This window comes from Equus quagga, chromosome 3 (assembly GCF_021613505.1).
Source record: "Equus quagga isolate Etosha38 chromosome 3, UCLA_HA_Equagga_1.0, whole genome shotgun sequence".
NCBI lineage: Eukaryota > Metazoa > Chordata > Mammalia > Perissodactyla > Equidae > Equus > Equus quagga.
This window is the reverse complement of record NC_060269.1, coordinates 114829949-114854175: the sequence shown is the minus strand read 5'-3', so window position 1 is coordinate 114854175 and position 24227 is coordinate 114829949. Positions and strand designations below refer to the sequence as shown.

At 38.1% G+C, this 24227-nt stretch overlaps 2 protein-coding genes across 18 annotated transcripts in view; one reads left to right on the top strand and one right to left on the bottom strand.

Moving 5' to 3' along the window:
* Positions 1-3956, top strand: part of LOC124236887 (pre-mRNA 3'-end-processing factor FIP1) — a 71861-nt gene extending 67905 nt beyond the window's left edge. For all 16 annotated transcript variants that reach the window (XM_046655847.1, XM_046655841.1, XM_046655843.1 and 13 more), the window contains 2 exons: positions 2758-2895; positions 3598-3956. In XM_046655847.1, the coding sequence (XP_046511803.1) occupies positions 2758-2895; positions 3598-3745 (286 nt within the window). In that variant the 3' untranslated portion in view covers positions 3746-3956. The remainder of the gene's footprint in view (positions 1-2757; positions 2896-3597) is intronic.
* Positions 3957-4721: 765 nt separating this feature from the next.
* LOC124236886 (E3 ubiquitin-protein ligase LNX-like) overlaps positions 4722-24227 on the bottom strand; it is a 91220-nt gene continuing 71714 nt past the window's right edge. Inside the window, exons 6-10 of one of the 2 annotated variants that reach the window (XM_046655837.1) lie at positions 22974-23108; positions 16973-17150; positions 15132-15363; positions 5694-5852; positions 4722-5301 (exon numbers count right to left, since the gene is read on the bottom strand). In XM_046655837.1, the coding sequence (XP_046511793.1) occupies positions 5166-5301; positions 5694-5852; positions 15132-15363; positions 16973-17150; positions 22974-23108 (840 nt within the window). In that variant the 3' untranslated portion in view covers positions 4722-5165. Of the gene's footprint in view, positions 5302-5693; positions 5853-7279; positions 8824-15131; positions 15364-16972; positions 17151-22973; positions 23109-24227 lie in introns of those variants that run through there. The other variant, XM_046655838.1, reaches the window with a different exon arrangement.

Genomic DNA, 24227 nt, shown 5'->3' with positions numbered 1-24227 from the left:
TGAAACTGAAAGTAAATGGTTAAAAAGTAATGGTTAAAAGTAAGTGGTTAAACCACAATTGATTTTTAGGTTGCTAAGCTGTAGGAAGGACATCAGGAGTCAGTGTTTACCTAAATTTAACTAAAAATTCAAGGTCAGAGAGGCATTCTGAATTAGCCCAGGAATAAAGTGTTCTCTGGAAAATCCAAGTAAAGCCCATTATTTTCTGAAGACTGACATTTTAGCAATATGGCATGTAGTATGTGTTGTGTTACAAATTACAGTTATTGTTTTGAAAATTACAGACCAGTTTCAACGTCTCTTTTTTAGGCCACTTAATTATGGGCCAGAAAGAAGGCTGGTCATTCTAGGGTACTTGAAATGAACTCTAAGGATTTCCAGGGCCAGAGAAACCCTTCAGCTGCAGCTGCTTATCAGCGAAGGGGATGGAAGAAGGGGTCTTTATATTTTGTGTATGACACCAAATTGTCCACCATCTGTAGTAAGGTTCCCATCATCTGGCTGCCTTCAGAATCTTAAAAGCCTCAAAGCTAATAACAGTTGGTATTAGGGTGAGAGGGAAAAGAGAGGGTTACAAATGACAATTTATGCGATATAATTGACCTTAGTTATTTTTATATAAATCCAGTTGGAATCATTACAGAGAGCCTCATTTTTTAAAAGGATAATTAATGACAACATTCATTTGTCATGGTTGGTGCTAGTTTATTCTACTTCAGACACATTATTGCAGGGTCTGTCATCTTTACAAAAATGGTTCTGCTTCTGAAAAATTTAGTATTAAATTTAATGAAGATGGTAAGCCTGCATGTTAGCTGCCGTTCATTGAGGGCCTACTCTTGTACCAAGCACTTCATAAATGTTATTGCCAGTTCTACAACAACCCTGAAAAAGATCGTTGCCAAGGTTACAAATGAGCGAACTGAGGTTTAGAGAGGTTAAGTAACTTAATTTGGGTCACAGTTAGTAAGTAGCGGAATCACGATGTGATCCTGGGCCTACTCTGCCGGTACTCTTCCCACTGCTCTACACTGCCTGTCACGGCACATGCCTTTCAGCTGACGTCCTTCCACCTCCTAAATACAACGTACATATTTATGGTTAGAAAAAAATTGTGTTTGTATACACACATATGGATATACAAACATAGAGGTATGTGTGTATACATATGTATATGTTAAAACATTTTCTTTTTTTAGTAAAACATTTAAAAAATGTATCAGGCAATAATAACTTGATCAACAATATGACTTGGCATTAGGCATAGCAGTACTGAATCATTACTTTTGCTAGGAGACCACAGTTAGGTTGATTTGTTCTTTTATATGGCTTATACTTTTACCTGATTCTATTTCGTATTATTCTCACTCAGATTCCTTAACATCTTGATGCTTCATACAAATTACTAATTTAATAATTTGTATTAAACATATTTCTAGAAACCAAAGCTCTTCAGCACACAGTGCTCTAAAAAGATATTTTTATTCATCCTTAGTGAGAGAGTTGACTGATATTAGCTTGTAGAAAGCATTGACTTCTATGCTGAACAAAAAAGAAAAAAAATAAACTTGAAGGATTAAGAGAAATATGGAGGGGCTGGCCCAGTGGCATAGTGGTTAAGTTTGCGCACTCTGCTTCGGCAGCCTGGGGCTTGTGGCTTCAGATCCCAGGCACAGACTTATGCACTGTTCATCAAGCCATGCTGTGGTGGTGTCCTACATACAGAATAGAGGAAGATTGGCACAAGTGTTAGCTCAGGGACAGTATTCCTCAAGCAAAAAGAGGAAGATTGACAACAGATGTTAGCTCAGGGCCAGTCATCCTCACTGCAAAAAGAAAGGAGAGAGAAGAATGTCAGTGAAGGGACATGAAAAGAGAAACAGGTCTATGGAGGTAGAGAAAAACTATTCTTTAACTAGCCACCCGTCCCAGTTTCACTAGTCTGTTCTATCCAAAATCAGAAAATGGAAGTGCAGCTTAAGTTTATGCATTTGAAGTTATTAGCCATGTGAATCCCCTCCCCACCCCCTCTCCCCTCACCCCCAACAACACACACACACACACACACACATACACATCGATAGTATTAAGTAATTGGGATGTCAGAATGCAAGTATGTCCACAGGGAATATTCTGCCTGCATTTTGTTGAAAATTGTAGAAGTTGCTTTGATGTTCCTCTTTTCGTGTTTATACCTCTTCATTAGATAAGTGTACTCTTTATGTGATTGAAAAACTTAAGAACCTTCACCTACTTTCCACTGTGTAGCCATTGTGAGCCAAATATTTTTAATATATGTTTAGAATCTTAACTATGTGTGCAGGATTTTACAAATAATATAAGAATTTTGGTTGGAAATCTGGGATATACAAACATGCTTTTAATTCTAAAAGTAAAAGAAAATGCAGCTGCTGATTAAAATTTAAATCAGTTACAGCTCCCAATTTTTGAAGAAAAACAGCATTGTTATATAAAATTTCTACCCTATAGTAACTGTGAAAAGCATAGAACAAAATTGATCCTTTAACATGATGTGTAATTAGATATTTTCTATCTTGTTTTAGATCTGGTACTAATTTGGGAATAGTATTATTTTCCTCTCCATTCAACAAATGTTTATTTCGTATCTATTTTGTGTAAGATCCTAACATGGGGGCTTCTGGTTTGGGCTCAGATCACAACTCTTGTTTTATAGTTTGAAGTCATTCACAATTAACAGTCTAGTTGTCATAAAAAGTTGTTTCTATTCCCATTCAGTGATGAAGAACGATACAGATATAGGGAGTATGCAGAAAGAGGCTATGAGCGTCACAGAGCAAGTCGAGAGAAAGAAGAACGACACAGAGAAAGACGACACAGAGAGAAAGAGGAGACGAGACACAAGTCATCTCGAAGGTTTGCTCTTTAATACTTTGAAGCTAAGAGAGAAATGACTTGACATCAGGAAGTAAAAGCAAACATTTCCAAATAACCAGTAGAGCATGTGTGTTCCTAATCAGAAGATTAAGGATAATCTGTTGAAATGGTTCCTTATATGCCTCAACAAAGATTTTTAAATCTAACAAAACTACATTTAATACTCATAAACCAAAATTAAAACATGGAATAAAAAGTAATATGAGAGAATTAGACTTATAACATTATCTTGTTGAGAGACGGGGTATTTGGCATATGAACCAGTCTTTAATAGTAAATATTATTAAACAAAGCAGTGTTCAGTGTAATCAAAGAAAATTCAGGGCCTTGTAGTCTAAAAAAAAAAAAGTATTAAATTTTAATGCCTAATGTTTGCCTAAAATCAACCCTAGAGAGGATTTTCTGTTTTGATTTAGTGCTTCAGTTTATAATTTGTAATTAGTCTTTCAGAATAAAGTTTATGGGCCCTGGGAATCTAGGGTAATAGCAGTGAATGTGAGCCTATAATGTAAGTACAGTCTTGGTATAAAAGTCACATTGAAAAACTGATTACTCTCCAAAATGTGTTTGAGAAGAAGTATGGATTATTTAAAACCCAGTGTTCTAGTGAGAATTTACTTAGAGTGAGTTGTTTTTTGTCACTACCTGTGAACTTAAGAATACACTTTTCTCTTTCTTCAGTAATAGTAGGCGTCGCCATGAAAGTGAAGAGGGAGACAGTCACAGGAGACACAAGCACAAAAAATCTAAAAGAAGCAAAGAAGGAAAAGAAGCTGGCAGTGAGCCTGCCCCTGAACAGGAGAGCACTGAAGCTACACCTGCAGAATAGGCATGGTTATGGCCTTTTGTGTATATTAGTGCCAGAAATAGATACTATAAATCTTGTTATTTTTCTGGATAATGTCTAAGAAATTTACCTTTAATCTTGTTCTGTTAGTATGAAAAGTTAACTTTTTTTTCAAAATAAAAGTGAATTTTTCATGTTAAGTTAAAAATCTGTTTTTGTAATATTTAAAAAAATAAAAGACGGCAATGACTTTATATCTGAGAACGTAATGTGAATGAATCACTCAGCAGGGAATTTAAAGAGCTTTGTTTAGCTGTGTACATACATGGTATCTGATAAAGGTCAAGGTTCCACCTTGGCCATAGTTTTCTTGAGTTAATCAAGTACTAGTCTCTTAAGAGGTTGCACTGCAAAAGGCACCTCTGAGTCTTGAGATTAAAACTAGTTTTTTATTACTGCTGTGGCACTGTTGCTTAGCATATTAAAGAACTTGTATACAGTTTTTGATATCACAACTTTGATAGGTTTTCGGTGTTCTAAATTTGGGTTCATCGTGAAACTAAATGGGGAACTTTTATATCCAAATTACTAAAATCTAAAGGCATTTGGGTGGCCTCTGTGAAATAACTTTCCCTAAGTGTAGTTTCCAGCAGGCACACAAACACTTGTCACTGTGACAGATTTGAATTGCCTCTTGGCCATCTGTGAGCCAGAGTCAAGCTGGTTTGGCCTTTCTTGATACTTTTTCCAAGGCTTATTGGTTGAGCAGCAGGTGAAGTTTTTATACAGTTACTGGCTGTATTGTGAATAAAAATAAATGACAAAAGCTTTAGAATAGTCATTTCCTATTAAATCCAAGAAAATACAAGTTTAAAATTCTCTGAGCGTTTTTAGGGATAACCCTTAAGAGGTATTTGTCAGCAATGGTAACAATGTGGTTTTGAAAGAATGGATTACTAGGATCTTTTAAATAGTGATAATAGAAATGAACTTAGTATCACATACTAAAAGACGACTATAATTTTTCAAAAATATTTATTATTTGATGAAACGAACATTTTCCAGCAATGTACATTTAAAATCCTCTGGTTGTATAGTGTACCCTTTGCAGACCTCAGCATATACCAAATGTTTAATTTAATTGTAGGATTTAAAGCCAGTGGGGGGCATACAAACCATTTCAGCAATTTAAGAGCTTTTTACTGAATAAAAAAATATAAACTTAAAGTTGTGGAGTAATGAGAAATCCTCCACACTAAATAAACACTATTAGTAATGTTTATGTTTTGAGAGTTATATTTTCTGAGGTGTCATTGGCTTTCTTTAGATCATACTTTTCCTGACAATTAAAGTTTACATTTTTTACAGTGTATCCTTTAAATACAAAAATTGACAAGATAAATACGTTGTTTCAACTTAGCTTATTTGTGATTTCTCGTTTTTCTATGACCCATCATTGATTCTACAAAAAAGTGCCAGGCCAAGAAACAATTGTGAGAGTAATTTTTCCTTTAAGTTCTTTCAGCATCTTTGCCAAGCAAGCATGTATCATGCCTGATGTACTTCTGCCATTGACAGCGAGAAGAATATCACCACATCTGAAAAAAATAAAACAAGGTATATTAACATTTTGATCCATAGCTAAAGTTAATGTAGGTTTATATGGTGGTCCTAATTTTTGCCACATCTGTCAATTTTAATTATATTACTTCTAATTAAGGTATTTTTCCCCCTACTCAAATTCTGCAAACTCTTTCCATTCAACTTGTGTTAGAAGGGATGCTAAATGTATAGGAAGTTGCTGTATAGGACCTAGAGTAACTAATTCATTTTGGATTTCTTAGAAATTGGATGCTACATGACTGTTTTTAATTTCTTACCAATAAAAAAAGTATAATAAATACATGCCTTATTTCAGATGGGGCCAAGCTTTTGCATGTATAAAACAAAATATTTGAATATAAGTTTTGTTAGTAGTCATTATTATTACCTAATTCTTCCATCATTGTATGCTGGTGTTCCTTCAACAACGGATTTGATAAAGAAAGGTTTGTTCCCATTATATTCTTCGTAACCTCCTACAATGCAGAAGCCCAGACTTCCAGCTGTATTTCTTCGTAATATAACATCTTTACAGTTATACAGGTACCTGAAATAGAGTGTAATGAAGGTATATGCACTAAGTTTAACTCTTAGTGAATAATTACTGTGATTCATCTCCCATTTCCTTTATTGGCTTTATTTTTTTTAGGCCAAATAGCACTGGATGGGTCTCACTCAAAGTTGTGTCATAGCCTGGTCACCTTTGTGCTCTTTGCTGGCCTTTTCTAATTTAACTTCTGTTTTCCATCTCTCAACACCGTCAAAAAAATAACACCATCTATTATGTTCTGTTTATGTCTGCTGGGAAGATAATCATTTTTGGCTTAAAGATGATGTAATGCCTCAGTTGATATTAAAAAGTTGGATATGCCTAAATTGTTATTAATGAACCACAGTGAAGCATACTTATGGATGTCACATTTTTATTTACTTAGATATAATTTTTAATAAAAACCCTTTGAATAAATGATTAATCTTAGAGAAAAAAATTTAAACCTAACCCTAATTGACGCATTTGCTAAGTTTTGACTTTTGGAAAATATCAGGTTATAGAGAAATATGCAGGCATAAAGTGAATGGAGATTGAGGTGCATTTAAAGATTATAAGAATGATTCATATTGGAGGAGGAAAAACTGGCAGTAAACTGAATAGCAAGTGACAGAAGGAATGGGAGAAGGAGAGACTACAGGTCATCTGTAAATGAGTAGAATCCTCAGCTAAAATAGAAAGTTAGGGGCCAGCCCCAGTGGCCTAGTGGTTAAATTCAGCACACTCCACTTTGGCAGCATGGGTTCAGTTCCCAGGCACGGATCTACACCACTTGTCAGGGGCCATGCTGTGGCAGCAGCTCACATATGAAAAGAGGAAGATTGGTAGCAGATGTTAGCTCAGGGCAAGTTTGCCTCAGCAAAAGAAAAAAAAAAAGATTCTGAAGAAACTATTTCTTTTATTAGTCAGTGGCAGTTGCATCGTAGGTACAGGCTAAGTGCAAACTGTGTGATGGTTATGACAAAGGTTGTGTGTCAGCTAGATTTGACCCTAAAATCCCCCAGTCCAGGAAGTGGTTTGAAAGAAAATTAGCATTTTCCTATTGGTAGAAAAGTCAAGCAATGGGGGCTGACCCAGTGGTGCAGTGGTTAAGTTCACACCTTCTGCTTCGGCAGCCCAGGGTTCACCAGTTCAGATCCCGGATGTTGATATGGCACCACTTGGCAAGCCATGCTGTGGCAGGTGTCCCATATATAAAGTAGAGGAAGATGGGCACTGATGTTAGCTCAGGGCTAATCTTCCTCAAAAAAAAAAAATCAAGCTATGACTGTTTTGTTTATAAACTGTACCTTCAAATATTAACTACTTTTTGAAAAACCAATTAGAAGTCTTGTGAAATGTTCTAAGTGTTGAGGGTGGTCTTTATGTTTGTTACCCACCTTGCTAATCAATGTAACATGACTTTTTTCATGACATTGCTGACTCCCGCTTGAAATAAAATAAGCTTTGGGTTTGTTTGGTGGATACCTTTAAAATGTAGTGCTAAAATTCAACTCTACTCAATTTTGTTTTGTATCCGTTGTCATACATAAACATCATTTACAATAATCAATTTCTTTCACTGACATAGCTGAAATGAAACAGCATAACTAGGTTTTTATTGTAAAATATTCATCTGCTGTATTTCACAGTAAGGCGGTGTCAGTAGTAAATTCATCCTTTTGGAGCTGTGATGTGTTAGACCCCACATTTACGTAATGGTTCACTGACTGCTCATGTACAAAGCAAGTAATTAGCTGTTCCCCAAACACCAGAGCATTACATTCTCACCTGTGCCCAATATTTGAGGGAAAGCAGGTGAACAAATGGGTGACTATTACCCAAGGTCATGATCAAATATCTGTTTTCATGTTTTCTAGTCATGATTCATTAAAACATCTAAATGGGTACATAGAGCAAATACTTGAAACTAAGTATTTCTTCTTTTGACCATTGAGTTTTTTCATTAAGTATTACCTTGGACCTTACATTGACTCTTAACTAATTTTATTTCATGAGGAGAAGCTGTAAACATAACTATCTAAAACTTAGATATTCCAATATAAAATTTGCAACATGACATTAAGTTACAAGTATGTCTGTGTTCCTAGACTCTTGTTTTGATAGTGGTGAGAAAATCTGCTTGGGTCATCTTTCAGCAGATGTTTACTGATGTTCATGTTACTGTTGTAGGCACGTGGGCTTTGTCAGTGAACGAGACAGAACCCCTGCCCTCCGTAGCATACGTTCAAGTGGATATCAGTGTTACTAATTTTATTTCATTAAGTGCTTTGCTTCAGTTGAGTATCTTAATGTCATTGTAGCAGCAAGAACTCATTATCGTAAACGCTTTCAAAATCAGACCTTGGTTAGTTGGGACTGATGAGTATTGGGGCATTTTTTTCTTAAGTTGAGTTACTTTACTTGCCATTGGGAAATGTGGCAGCTGTCTTTGCTCAGTGATATTGAGGATTTACCTTTGCGCTATTAAGTGACTAAACTCTAAATTTAAATGTGAGTTTTTTTGTTTTTTTTTTTTTTACCTATTCTGAATTCTCTAAATTTAGGCCTAATTGAAGATTTGGCATAGTATAAAGAATAGCAAGGAGTTTGGTAATTCTTCCCAATGAGAAAATTATGTTAACTCAAAAATAATTTAAACTCCATTGAAAGGAGTTAATGAGTTAAGATGAACTCTTGGGTTGCCCAAGAAGCCATATGTTTTTCTGTTCTTTCACTGGCTGTTCCTTCTCAGTCTCCTTCATGTGCTCCCTTTTTCTCAGCCCCCTTCTCAGTGGACCTCAATATTTCACTGAGCTCCTACACTATCAAAGTGTGGTTGTCAAAGTATGTGCCTTTCAGGGAGTCTGGAAGTCAAAAAAGCATTCTTACCATAATAGTAAGGTGTTATTTGCCTTTTTCACTCATTTTCTTACAAGCATTCAGTGGCATTTTCCAGAGGATCCATGATCGGTTATCTGACAAGAGACTGAATGCAGAAGTAGATTTGGGAGTCCACTTCTTCTATTAAGCCAAACATTAATGAGGTTTGCAAAAAATTTACAACAATGCCATTCCGCTCACTAGTTTTTTAAAATACTGTTTGTTTTTCTCATAAAAGATGTTACTTATGTTAACATATAATGGGTTTGTTATTCTAAATTAGTAAATTTAAAAATTCAGATTTATAATAAATATCATTAAACATAAGCTCTTTGGGATCATCAATACTCTGTAAATGTGTATAGTGGTCTTGAGGGCAACTTTGAGAATTTCTACTCTAGTCATGTTTATCAAATTTGGATGCCCCATTGGTATCTCAAATTCAGCATGTCCAAAACAACTGATAGCTCCTCATTCTTCCTTACTACGGCAAAATAATTGCATTCATGTCCCGTAGTCGTCACCCTTCCCTGGTATCCATGCACTTTATTGCATACCTTTGTGGTGCCCTCCTACTCTGATTCTAGACTCAGCCATAAGATCATCAGTGGGATGTTTGCCACAGCCAGCCAAATGCTAGACGTGTGAGCATGGCCAGCCAAGATCAACAGAGCCACCCAAGGACCCAGAGAGGACTGTAAATGCATGCGTGAGCCAGTCAAGATCAAGCCTAGCCCAGATCAGCTGAACCTCACAAACTTATGAGCTAAAGTTATTGCTGCCTGCTACTGAGGTTTTGCACCTGGTGGTTATGCAGCATGATTGTGAAAATAAATAATTGATATTCCTACTCTATTTTGGTTGTATCCTCCAGCCAGATGATGAAATGTACCATCATTCACTCCAGTGTCTTTTCTAGTTTCCCAAAGCACCCTGTGCCTATATAAATTTCATAATGTTTAAATTAGTAACTTATTAAAAATTATGAATTACAGAAGTTATATGTTATGAAGGCCATGAGGGTTATCCCTATACATACTACATTCATTATTTCATTCAATGCCTGCTAAGCAGAGCCAGTTAAAGACCTTCACAGACGCTAGCTGTTTTCTTTTGGAGGCTCCACCCATTATTATAGCAAGCATACTAAAATGCATTTATATCCCACTTTAAATATAGGTGACTTTGGGGTACGTGTGAAAGACACTTTTTAAAAAATAATTTTGCTCTTGAAATGACTTGGCCATGAATAACTCATTTGCTTTTCCATTGACTGTGGCTTATCAGCAATCATCATACAGTGAAAGTGATGAGGGGAAGTGGCAAGAAATTTGAGGCCTAAGAAGTAAGCAATGAAGAAAGCTATGCACACCATGCTGGTGGCTACATGTAACAGCTGCTAAATGACAGAAATCTGAGCCAAATGCCTCCTGCAGAACTTGCTTTATGGTAGATAGAAAAAATAACTCAAATTATAAAAGCTAAATATAGGCTTCACGTCCTCTTAAGGATGCTCACCAAACTTACTGCATAGTAGTTAAGATCATGGACTCCAAAACCCAGCAGCCTGGTTCAAATTTCAGCTCTGCTTATTAACTGGCCACGTAACCTTGGGCAAGTTACTTAATCACTCTGTGCTTCAGTTTCCCATCTTTAAAAAGTGGGGAAAATATTAGTACTTAGATCATAGAATTGATGTGAGTTTTAAATGACTGGAAAATGCAAAGAATGTGTAAAGCTCTTGGCAGAGTGCCCAACACAGAGGGTTACATAAGTATTAGCTACTGTTGTGGTTATTATTACAGTCATGCTCCGCATGACGATGTTTCAGTCAACAGACCACATATATGACGGTGGTCCTGTAAGATTAGTACCATAGAGCCTGGGTGTGTAGTAGGCTATACCATCTAGCGTTGTGGAAGTACACTCTATGATGTTTGCCAAATGACCATACCGCCTAACAACATGTTTCTCAGAACGTATCCTCATTGTTAAGTGATGCACAACTGTACTCCAGGCTTGGATGTACCTGATGGTGTCCTTGTCTTGTAGTTAAAACGTGAAGTGTTTTGACTTAAAAAAAAAATCTCATGATATCTGCTTCCCTGCTCCTTGACAGTCCTGATCAGAATACCTTAAGAGTTTCAGGAAAGTGAAAAGTTAAGTACTTAGGCAAGAGGAGAAATGAGTTAATGTGTATTAGTATACTAGTCCATATGAGAGAGCATGTTTTGAAAGACTTCCAGATGTGGAGGGTGGGCCCTGAGAGCCAACAGAGAATAAAGCAGAGGGTCGTCAGTGTTTTTTAAATCCCCTCCAGTTGGATAGCATCTGATAATCTGTGTAGCTTAGAGACAAGGCACCATTGATAAGGGTGAGATGTACTTGCATTGTCCTTTATAACCCATTTCTACTCTCTCTGCCACTGCTTTTATCTGACACCCACTGGTTCAGCATACTAATGCTGCCCTCTTCATGTGTGTTCATTCTGTGTTGGACTGCACCTGAGGACTTGATTACAATGTCCTAGAAAAGATTTCCTGTTTCTAGATCTGCTGATGTATCATTTTTCTTCATTGGTAGAGAATCTTAGATAACCAGCTGGATCATAGTTTAGGCCAAATACTTTTCCTCGAAATCTGTTAAGCAAAAACGGAAAATGTTTGCCTGAGTAAATGTATAATTTAGAGGGAAATGTCTTCTTTATGTGAATTTTTAAAAAAATCTACTCGTAGCCTTAATCTCTAGCAGTTCAGGCAAATAACTTTTGCTGAGATATGATGAATGGCCTGAAATTCTTAGGATATCACACATGCCAAATGAGTAGAGACATTTAAACCAATGGTTTTGCATCAACCAGGGAGAAACTGGTCTTTTGGGGCTCTGTGCAGTCAAGATCAGAGACGTGACTGGATCCCCCCCCTCAAGAAAACAGAAGCAGTGTTATGACTGAGGACCCACATCCTGAGACTATCTGGGGGCCTAATATAGACCATGACTGAGTCATTAAGGACTTCTTAAAAATGCCAGGGTGGACATACTTTTAGTTCCAAGATGTTAGAGTGAAGACTGTATCCCTTCTTCTGCTTTTAAAAATTACTATAAAAGCAACTAGGATACTTGGAAACAAATGCCAACTCCATCTTAAACAAAGCTGAGCCACTATATATGAGGAGAACTTCCAAAGGCAGTAAAAGTCAAGAGGGAAGACAGAAGAGAGGATGCCCACAGCTGGAGAGTGCACGCCAAGCTGGTAGAGCCCTGGGGTCCACAGTGAGTGACCCACTCTGATGGACAAAATGCCCATTCCACAAAGGAACACCATAAATAGGCGAGTGGCTGCTAGCAGAGCTTCCCTGGGCCCAGTTTGTCAGAGAAGAAGGGCATGAGTGTGAACCCAAACAGATAATCTGTTTGTATGAGAAGTAGCCTGTAAGTGTGGTAGGGTTGGGGAGAGGGACATGCACTGGGAGTGGCCCTGCAAGACTGATCTTGGTTTGGGAAAAGTAAACACACAACCCTGTGTCATAAAGAGAAGTTTCTGCCACCTGGAAAATGGCTCTGGTTCCTTCCCCTAATTAAGGACCTCCAGCAAATAGCTGCTCCAGGAAAAATTTACCTACCTTAAAGACTAAAAGAGAACCAGCAGAGACACACTACAAAAGAAAAGGGGGGAAGTAACAGTAAAAACAGTAGCAGACAAAAACCACTCACCAGAAATATTCTGCTACAGAAATATGTCTGCCATAGAAAATGAAATTTATAACCAACTATGCTACTGTGAATTTAAAATATTTCTCAAACAATTACTCTGTAAACAAGAGGTCAATACAGAGATACAAGATTTCAATGAAGATACGAGACAAGAGGAGAAGAACTAACAGAACAGAAGAAAAGTGGAAGAGAAAAATGGAAACACCACAAAAACAAAAATGGCTACAAAGGAAAAATACTACAGAGAGACAGTAAGGAATTTGAAGGACAGATCAAAATAAACAGAGTGGAAATAGAGTTGAAAAGGATTCAAGAGAAAATTAAAGATATGAAACATAAAAGATATCAAATAAATACATATCTGGGATCTCTGAAAAGAAGAGCCCAAGTCATGGAAGTTTTATTTTGAACATTAGGTGAAAAGACCAAGCCACCATAGAGAGGGAAGGAAATGAGGTGGGCCTCACACTTCTCCACACCGTCATTCAATGTTAGTTAACAGTGATGCGATGCCTACAAAGTCCAAAAGAATGTTGATCCAGTAATTTTATACCAGGCAACCTGTCACGTGGTTATACAGAGGTACCATAATTTCTTTCACCAGTTCCTATTGGTAGTGGACACTACAATACAGCAGTGTCTTATCACTGCACATTTCTATGAATTCTTACTGCAGCATTGTTTGTGAAAGCAAAGATGGAAAACAACCTAAGTGTCCCCTGCCAGTAGGAACTGGTTCAATAAATTATGGTATGTGTATACAATAGAACACTATTCAGCCATAGAAGAGAATGAGGCAGCTTGATATGTACTAATATGAAATGATACTCAAGGTAGAGTCTTAGTTTTTTTTTTAAATCATGGTACATAATAGTGTGTATGCTACGTGTGTGTGTGTGTGTACATATATACATAGACCAGGGGTCAGCAAACTACAGCCCAGCCCACCACATGTATTTATAAATAAACAGCCATGCCCATTCACTTACATGTTGTCTATGGCTGCTTGCATGGTACAACAGCAGAAGTGAATAGTTGTGACAGTCAATACAACCTTCAAAGCCTAAAGCCTCTGGCCCTTTTCAGAAAAAGTTTGCCAATCCCTGACATAGACTCTCCCTGGAAAAATGCACAAGGAATTGCTAATAGTGGTTACCTCTGCCAAGCAGATCTGAGGGGACGGGTGGGAGACTCACCTTTCTCTCTCTCTATACCCTTTGGTGCCCTCTGAATTTTTGCTGTGCCTATTATTACTGCGAGGAGAGGAGAGTGTGAAGGAAACCAAGAATTGCCAAGGTGACTGAAAACCAGTGTTGTCCATGCTGGCGTTATTTCACACTTCCTTTCTACTCTTCTTTAAAGGAAATGAGCAAAATCCAGACTATACTATTGGCATGAGCAGAGACATCTGTACCCAAGGCCAAGTGACAAAATGCAGAGGGAGAGAAAGCCATGCACTTGGTATTTGGAATAACAGGCATCTCACATTTGTCCCATCTTAAGCGAATGAATAGCAAGGAACTTCGATTCTATGACAAATAGCTTTCAAGCACAAACAATTTTAAAAGACCTATTTTAATAGATTCCAGTTTCAGAAAGATGTTTTGAAATAAAATTGTAGTTAAAAGGACACACTCGTCTTCCACCTTGGCTCAGTTCTAAAATGTTTGCAGGTTTTTAAACTGCCTCAATGCTCGGTTTTCAACTGTTTAAAAATGTACTCATTTAAAAAATTTATCAACTAGTGAGGGCTCAAAAAGGAATCTAGGTCAGTTTGTATTTGAGGCAGGGATGTTTTTTGAAACCTCAATTAAAAAAAAAGAGATCAACCTATTTCCACCCTCCAGAAAAATGTACTAACACCAAACATCCTGCTTTCATTCATTAAATCCCATGTCAGCACATCATTTTCAGTGAGTCTGATATTTAACACTTAAATCACGCATTTGGAATTAGTAAGGCGATCCTTTGAAGGCCGAGAGTTTATGCTCTGATGCAAGTGAGCAAACCCCAGTTTCTCTGTCCTTTGAAAGTTTAATTTCTATGTGTAACTATCTTTCCTGAAGTGTCTGCGTGAGACAGTTCAATGGCTTCGAGTTACATCTCACTAAAATGACAACACAGCTGCTTCCTGAAGCTTTATGCAAGAACTTTACAGGAGTGGGAACGTGGGCCAGATGATCTGCGACATATCCTCAGTCAACATGCTTCAACATCTGGGTGCAGGCAAAGTGTTCTGCTGCACTGCTTTATGTTTAGCCAGGGCCACCCGAAAGCTAAAGAGGTAGAATCACAGACGGGGGTCATCCTCCGTGCAAGCTCCTAGGGCTGCCACTAGCAAGTTAGGAAAAGCAAACCTTCCCCTGTTCCAGGGCTTGTGAAAACAGGCTAGATTTCTGCCTTCTCTCCCTATCAGCAGAGCTCCTTGCTGCATGAACCACTGACACAACTGTACATAGCAGCCCTTCAAGTTCCTCAGTGTGAATGCCTGTTTCCACATCCAGGCTTTCATCCCTGCCCTAGGATTTCTGCATGTATTTCAGTTACAAAAGGAAGACAGAATTATTTCAAATAGTCCTACAAGCAAGCCTGGGTCTCATTAAGATGCTAGTGCCATGAATCAGCCAGAGAGAGTGAAAGAGTGGTCTAAGAAATGTGTTTCCTCCCACACCTCCCAAAGGATGTCACACTGGAACTCACCGTGGTAATTCCAGCCACATGACCCAGGAAGGGGACCAGTCGCCAGGTGGGGCTGTGTTGTGGTTGGAGTAGTCCAGGGCTGCTGGGCTGCTGCAGTCTTCCTGGCCCTCACGTTCTTTGACTTCCAAAGCTTTAAGTACCACCGAGGAGGATGTGCTCTTCAATAATGCAACTGCCTCACTCCGGCTGACCTCTGTTAGCTCAATCCCATTCACATTCAACAAAATGTCACCTAACGGCCAGAGAAGCAGAAACCATCCTTGTAGTGAGAGTGCAAACAGGAACTTCTGCTAAAAGTGCAAAGGGACAGGCATTGACTGAGATGCAAAGATGTGGGGAAGTGGTGAGGGTGAGGGGCATGTCATCAGCCTCTTATGTTGACATGAGTCTGGGTTCTCATATAGCAAATGGGGAACAGTGTACAGATTCCAAGAAGCTGGTAAGTCATGTTTTGAGGTTTCTAAAGCATACCTATTGGTGTTTGGCTCTTGCCTTAAAAAAAAAAAAAAAAAAAGGAAAGAAGGCAGGTAAATTATCCACCTTTACTATTTACTCAAAGAAAACCTTCTTTTTCATACTTTTTTATTTCTCATTTTCAGCACAAAGGGAGAGCACAAAAGCTCCCAGCACCTGCACAGAGCCTGGTGTGTGGCAGGCACTCAGTAAATACGGATTGAATGAATGAATAAGAAACTACCCATGAGAGTGTCTAGCAGAAGAGTCTATAGCAGCTAAGAAAAATGGGCCTAGACCTGTATTTTTAAAAAGGCAGAAGGGTTAACATTTCTATTCATTGCAAAAGTGATAATAGCTACCACTGGTTAAGCACCTACTATGTGTGGGACCATTTCCATACATCATACAGTACAACCCTCTGCTTGTGTTCTCTAGCTAACAAGTCACTTCTTGGTTGACTTCATTGTTCTCCACCCAAGGTGCTTGGGTGAAAAAGAAAAGCAAGAGAAACTAAAATATACACCTCTCCTACCTCCATTTTCTACTTTTTTATCTCTTGATTTTCTGCCTCCTTTGAATGTCATCTTTTTCACACAGAATAACCACAGCAAGAATAAAATGATAGGAAGAAAAAGATGGGAAAGGCCTTGAGTCCATCCTGACCCCCACAGAAGCACTGTTAGGTTAGCCAGCTGCATCCCTTAACATGCCATCCCCATGACGACTCAGGCTGGGCAACCGTACTTCAGAAACTTCATTTTCTCTCTTGAATCTGAACCCTGGAATGGTATAATTGCTCAACCATTTGAGCTACCCCTTCACGTGAATTGACAATATTATTAAGGATACAAATTGGACATCTTCCTTCACTCAAAGTAGCCAAGGACATATAAGATTAAAGTAGTAGCACACTTTTCACCAATGGGAAAGTACCTAGCTTGGTACTTTCACTTAATAAATATTCACTGAATCAAAATTTATCAAATTATGTCTCCTATCCAACCCATGAAATGGGACAATTTATGAATAGCTTCATCACCAGATCAGTTCAGCAAAGAATCACTTAGAATGGCTAGAACCAAATTATGCCATTTAATCGAGGCATCTTGCTCATAACCATAGCATTTCCCTATTAATTCTTGACATAGTTCATAGGTATTTGATTTACTAGCAAGCAAGGTGGCACACATCAACCACATGCACTAAGGTGAAACCCAGTCCAGCAACTATACTCAAACCAATCATGGTCAATGGGTAACAGACGTCCTAGCCAGATCACCCTTGCATTCTCTTGTTATTTCTGGAAACAGTTACCTAACCCAGCAAGCTGCTAATTCCTCTTAACACTCTGCCACCCCACTACCATAAGTCTCTTTACTTTTTACCTGTTTTTATTCTTCCATCTCTGCTTATGACTCCTCCGGGCTCAACACTGATGACATAGATGGGCAAATCCCACTCCCTATGTGACGTTCCCCCTGCAACGGTCATGCCGAGAGATTCGCTGGGGTCTTTTTGGACACTTACCACCTTCTCATGACAAGTGACTGCTGGATGGAGGAGCTGAAGGCACAGACAGAAAAATAGACATGGCACATTTGTTCACAAGTGGGTTTGCATTTCCTATATACAAAAACTATGAAAACTGCATAAATATGTGATGGTGGTCCTTGGTCTCCCAGAGAGAGAGACACACAGAGAATCCTCGCTTTGTCCCCCAACCATCAAGAGAGTTACCTTATCCTAAATTCTATAGGCTGACTCAGAGAAAGTTTACTTTTCAAATGGGACCAATAAAAATGAAGGAGGAACAGGTTAGAGACCACCGGAGAAATATTAAGCATACAAAGTGAACTTTACCCAAAGTTTTTCAAGTGACTCATTTATTCCTGATAGTAGTGAGTCAACATTTCATAAAATCCTTGTCATTCGTGAATATCATGAATTTCTTCTAAGTTAAAAAACAGTAACCATATTTTAATTAGTCTCAGTTTAATGTGTGCAGGTAATCAGTTATAGAAATCCTCAGAGAAAAATAATGGATTTCAGATATTAAATTGTAAAAATTCACCAATATCTAGGTTCCCGTATTAGTATCCTTACTTTAACTTTAGCAGTTCTGAATCATACTCAGTCAGTTATGCTCTTTAATCTTATTACATAAAAATATAGTATACACCTTGTATAGTAAACACGGCAGACTGACTTTTGAAAAGCAAATTAATTAAGAGAATTGGTACTTTGATTCAACAACAGTAGACTAAACACATTCAAAGCTACGTGGAGCATTATCTTGAAGCAATAAGTAGGTCACGGGTACTGTTTATCAGTGAATATATATCAATATATATTTTTCTAAAAAATTATTCTCCTCTCAGTTTGTGCGTGACCTAGGGGACTAGACAGTGGGCATGTGCACTGCAAATAAACATTTGTAACACTTGATTAAACCTCAAAGAAGTCTATGGCTCAAAACACAGCTTACAGTTGTATCTAAATAAAAAACACATCTCATAAAAATCAAAGTACACAACAAACTGTAAGCATACTAGTTTTGTTTAAACAAGGGGAGGGAAATGAGAATTTGCATTAGTATTTACATTTTCATAAGCAAACTCTAAAGAGAAAGTGGTTTCATGGGTGTGGACGTGGAACCCACAGATCAGAGAAGGGTGGAGACTTCTTAATATATACTTTTCATTTTTTGAACCCTGTCAATATATTATCTATTCAAGAAGTGAATCATAATTAAACAAACTTCTGTAAATGTGATGGTTGACATCATGTAGAACTATTACCGGCATGTACAAGGTCAATTTTTAATGATTCGTTATGAGGCAAGGTAAGTGCAGGCTTTTGGTGCATTTATTATCTCATGATTTCCTATGGTTTTAAACTTCCCACGTCTGTTTTAATGGTCTTATTGTATACGGTAATGGCCTGTTACTGTATCCCCAGTGCTGAAAATAGCATGTAGCACACTCAAGATGGTAAGTCCATGTTTGTCGAATAAATGGATGGGTAAATTGCAAATTGCCACAAATTGTTTTTGGTAATAACAGAACAATAAATCAGAAACTACAGATAATTATGGCAAGGTACATGTTACAAGTAGTACTTGTAAGGTCTGGGTTAGGTTTATCTAAATCCCAGAACTTTGAAGAGGCTTAAAGAGACTAGCTATCAGATGTAAAACAAAACTAGCTATCAGTTGTAAAACTGAAATGGGACTTTCTTCATAGAAAATAAGACAAATAAGTAACAGTATGAACAGTATGACTACAGTATGAACACAGTGGTTCTAGCACTCCAGCTGAGGCCAAGGAGTAGACTTGCAGGGGCCCTCAAGATCCCTTCTCAGTACATGACTTTTCCCTGCTAAAAGGCAATTAGATGCAGGACATCTTTTCCTTTGATCACAAACATCTCTCAAAAGACCCCTGCTTGGAGATGCAGGCAGTTCTGAAATGCCCCCAACTCAGGGCAAAGTTCTAAACCCAGAGACTCCTAGTGGCTGCCTGTTGCTCCAGCTCATTCCTTGGGATATTGATAAAGCATTTACTCCTGATCCTCACAAAGAAGGGCTTAACTCCATTCTTTCCAGGTGGGGGCCAGGGGTAGTTGACCAATGTCTCAAGATGATGTCTAAAACAGTATGGAAGGCTCTGGAAAACAAGAACATCTATTTCATGTTAAAATATATATATTATCTATCATATATATATACACACACATGCATACATATATATACATATATGCTCTATCTCTTCTTGAACAGCTGCCTAGTACTTCATGGTGTAGATATGTCACATTCACCACGGATGACCATTTGGGTTGTTTACAGTCTTTCACAAAATTAAACAGTGATACTGTGAACATCCTTAGACATATATATCTTGTGCACTTCCATAAACATTTCTTTAGGCTAATGTCCTAGAAATACAATTACTAAATCAAACAGCCTGAGCATTTTTCAGTTAGATAGATGTTGATAAATTACCTTTGAAACAGCTCTATCATTTATAATCTCACCAATACTTTGTGAAAATGCTGATTTCTCACAATTCTGCCAATAATGGGTTTTATCACTATTTGCCCAGATGAAAAAGATTCCAGTTATTTAATTGCCTTTCTAGTAGTAAAATGAACATCTTTTATGGCTATTTGGGTTTCTCCTAGTAATAAGCATATGGGATTTTGTAATACTGTCATCACCCGAGTTCCCTCTGACTTCATCTATGAAATGGTAAGAATGCCCACGCACAGCAAACCTGTGGCTAAAAGAAATGATGGGAGATATGGCTTTTATCTGAGAACACTTTGGTTGAAAAAATGGGTTACTAAATTCACTTGTAAATAGCAAAACTACATATCATATGAAATATTCCAGAAGTTACACTGACTTTTCTCCTACCACTCCCGTTAATAGGAATTAGTGAGGCTTTAATTTTATTTTTCTGTGAATAACTATTGCTTGAATAGTGTACAGATTAGCCAGATACTCTTTTAAGAAAAGTAAAGAATACTTATTTGTTGTTTACTTAAATGTGCCAGGCGAGGCAACCGGAGGCTCAATGTTTAAAAAAATCTGATCAATGAAACACAACTGGCAGGAAAAAAAATTGAGTACTGAAAGCTAGGATGTCTGACTCGAAATCCATACTCTCCCTACTATACCACTTTGCTTTTAGAAGTAATATTTAAACATCATATAAATTAATCAATTTTCAGGTAACTATCAGAAAAACACATGAAAGAATAATTACTCAATTTTTCCAGAAAGAGTTTCTCATTGACTAGAGAACTCAACTCAAATCCAATTCTGTCCAGTAAAATAGACGACTTAGGATTTGAATGCTGAAATCTATGTGTTCCCGGTGGCAAAAATGTGTCATTTATGCTTTTAGATACAAGTTCCTGGAAGGCAGTCTTCTTTCACACTTGTCCAGTGCTTCCCAAACAGCCTTGCTGCACTGAGCACCTACAGGCTCAACACAAATGACTGGACTACCCCGAATAAGAACGTGTCCATGTGTCTCGTGTCTCCAATAGCCATTTGCCTTCCTACCAGAGAGACCCACGTTAGGAATGGAAAAACCAAAGTCTCCCCACAAAACCTTCACACTCAGAGTTGCCTAACTTTCTCTGGGGAGAAGGAGAGTTAAACATGACAGATGTTCTTCTTCTCCATCTGTATTTTCTCTCCACTCTCCCTTCCCTACTGTGAAGACCTCAGGATGTTCCCTAATGTTTGAAAATATAATTTATTATGAAATAGTTCAGGCTGATTAAAAAGTATCATGGGTACCTGTGTACTTATCATTCAGCTATAAAAAATACATTATGGAATATTTGCTTTGGATTTTTAAAATAAAACATTTCAGACATATAAAAAAAAGTGTAAACATTAACATAACGACCTACCCTTGGACCTTGCGACCCCGTATCAGAAATACACGTTCCCCGTACAGCTGAAGTTCCCCTATGACGTCCCTCTGACCGCACTCCCTATCCTCTCCCACCGACGTAACCACGCTCCTAAATTTGATGGTTATTATTCTTTAACTTTTCAATTGGCTAAAAACTTTTCTGTCTCACAAATCTTGGTTTGCCTTCTTTGGTATTTATTTGAATCATTTAAGGTCCTACTTTCAAAAAGTCATGTTGTTTCCTAAATAAAACAAAACTTTAGTAAGATCATAAAAAACTGAGTCATCAAAGGGCCATATAGGTCTTAGTTTTATTTTAAATATGCCACTTTGTGTGTGTGAGAGTGAGAGAGAGAGAGAGAGAGAGCGAGAGAGCGCGAGAGCGAGAGAGCGAGAGAGCGAGCGAGCGAGCGAGCGAGAGAGAGAGAGCGCGCATTTCAGAAGGCAGACAGAACTATAAATTAAAATGAAAATAATTAAAATTTCCCACTAGGCCAGTTTGTTATGTATGTTTTCCAGGAATTGAACCCATGACAGAGGGTTGTGGCAAAAATTTGATCAGATCATCTGGCTCTTTCCATGATTCATGATGGTTAGGTGGAAGGGATTATAAAGCCACAGTGCTGGTGGAAGCCTCAATCTTAGTGGTTTAATGAACTAAAATATTATACAGCTTAGTTAATTCAACTATAATTAGTTAATTAAGCTAATGAACTAGTTTTCCATTAATAAGTACCATTAGTTTAATTTAAACATGCTAATGGGATTTACTAGCAAAAAGACACCAGAGAGTCCTTATCCATAAAATGTTTTAACAGGAGGTACTTGGTCTGTCCAGATTGCTTATTGTGAAAAAACCTGGAATTCACAGATTTATGGGTCATGGCTGGCTGGAGAGAGAGAGGTTGTAGCCTTATAGGCTGTGTAATTAATGGTGTATAAAGCAGATATGTTCCCAAAATCAAAATTTTGAGTATCGTTTCTGCATACATTGCTCAAAAACTCAACTCAGGAGTTATTCCAAACCAAAATGTAGCCTGATGTGGAATATAGGCATTCCTTAATCTCTGTTGCACGAAGAATGGGCTCCTTATAAGATTTCTTTAGTTACAAGTGGCATAATGAAACAAGATGCCAGGAGAAATGTCTGCTAGAAGCTTGTTGCCATCACAATAGGATGCCAAGCCAAGGCTACAGGACTCTGAATTTGGACTAAGTAAGGTTTACGTTGCTTAGACACCCATCCAAATGGAGAGGTTATGGCATTGCCTCTAACAGAAGCCACAGACAGAAGTACCAATTGGGCTAAATCACCTTATTCAAAGAGGCTGCAAATTGCTGGCCTGAAGAATGTATTCTGCCTACAGATGCATTTTGCTTCACCAGCAGTATCTTAAAATGTTTCTGGATTTGAATGCCATAGGATAGGACATGTGCACCCTGGTTTGCCCCAATCCCCACCACTCCCTAAGGTATATGAGCTTCAAATATTCAAATTATCTTCCTGGGCCCTTCTGCAAAAAACAAACATACTAAAATTAGCAGAGAAATTATTATTTTAATTTTCAGGCAGACTTGGAACTTCAAAAACCAGAAACCAAGCAAACCTCTTGTTTCATTTCAAAGTGAATGGAAAACAGTCCTTAAACAAAATGACTGTTGGGAAAACATGACATCTATTTGGCTTAGACTAGAAATTAGGTCCCCATATGAGGTCTGCAAGATCGGGTTTCAGAATTCTCTTGCACCTTCCTCTCTCCTGCTTGGATGGGAGACACCTGTTATCTCACCAAGTCTCGAAGATGGGACTTCGGGCTTTTGGTTTTACAAGACAAGTCAAATAGTGTTTCTTTAAGTGATGAAGTCCAGAGATCACACTTAGAAATGTTCAAGTGTGCAGCCTTCCCAAAATATAGCTCCTTTCAGGAGCAGCGGACATACCCTGGCTGGGCCTCACCTTGGGAGTGTTGCTCCTGTCCCCTGGCCCTGGGGACTGGCTGCCGTTGCTGTTCCAGCTACCTTCCTGAAAGATGTCAGGACTCTGCTGACGAACCTGGCGGGACACGACGAGGTGGACACGCCTTTCACTGGCCTGGGTGATAAGAGACAGGTGTTAGCCACTCTCAGAGCTTCCATCCAAACCATCCAGCACCAGGGGCTTACCAAGATGAGAGTCTGGTTTTATCTTTTTTATGGAAAAAAATGCTTTCTAGTATTTTTCATGGCAGTGCCCATTTTGTAATTTGGCATGAACATGAGAGTTATTTCCTTTATCCTTAAACCAGGTAATACACATTGCTTCAAAGAAAAAAAATAGGGAAGGTTTGACTCATTCAACAGTCTTTGAAAAGACATTGTCAGACACTGCTAGTTTATTTTTAATGAGTGACTCCATTACACAAGCTGCGTCTGAAGGACTTTCCAGATAGAACAGGGTGTACAGTGTAAAGTAGCAGCCCAGTCCAAACTCCAAACCAAAGGTCTAAGACCAAAGGAAAACAGCGAAGAGCAAGAAATAGAGCTATTGGCAGCAACGCTACCACTGTAGGAGGAGAAATCCCGCGTCTGACAGTCTCAAACACTTGGGCATGGGAAAGGACAAGCACTTTAGAAATACAGGGATGACCTAATAGGTTTGAACACAGCCTGATTGCAGGCCTTTGCCATGATCCTTTATTTTTTTATGCAACGACCACTAATTCTGACTACTAGTCCTCTCTGCTACGTACGTTAATACTAGGACAGAGCGTTCCAAAAAGCAAACTTATTGCTTACTGGGCACGTTCCATTCCACACCATAAATTTACAAATTGGCTTTCTGCCACAGATGAGTTTCATGTGTGTCTGACAGTATGGGTCATTATTCCAGAACTACTGACTACTGAGATCCTACATCTGCAGGCCAGATAGACTGGACCTTGGAACTGTGAAACATACGTAAACAAGGCTCCCTAATGGCCCAGGCTCAAGTAGCCAGCTGACCTCACCCATCACTTTAATTAAAAGCTGATAGTGATGAGAACTCTTAGGATGTACTCTCTTAACAACTTTCTTATATATCATACAGCAGTGTTAGCTATAGTCATCATGTTGTACATTACAGCCCTAGTACTTATTTATAACTGAAGGTTGTACCTTTTGTCCTACGAGTTCTTATCACAAGAAGTTTTTTTCTTTTTATTGTATGTATATGAGATGATGGATGTTAACT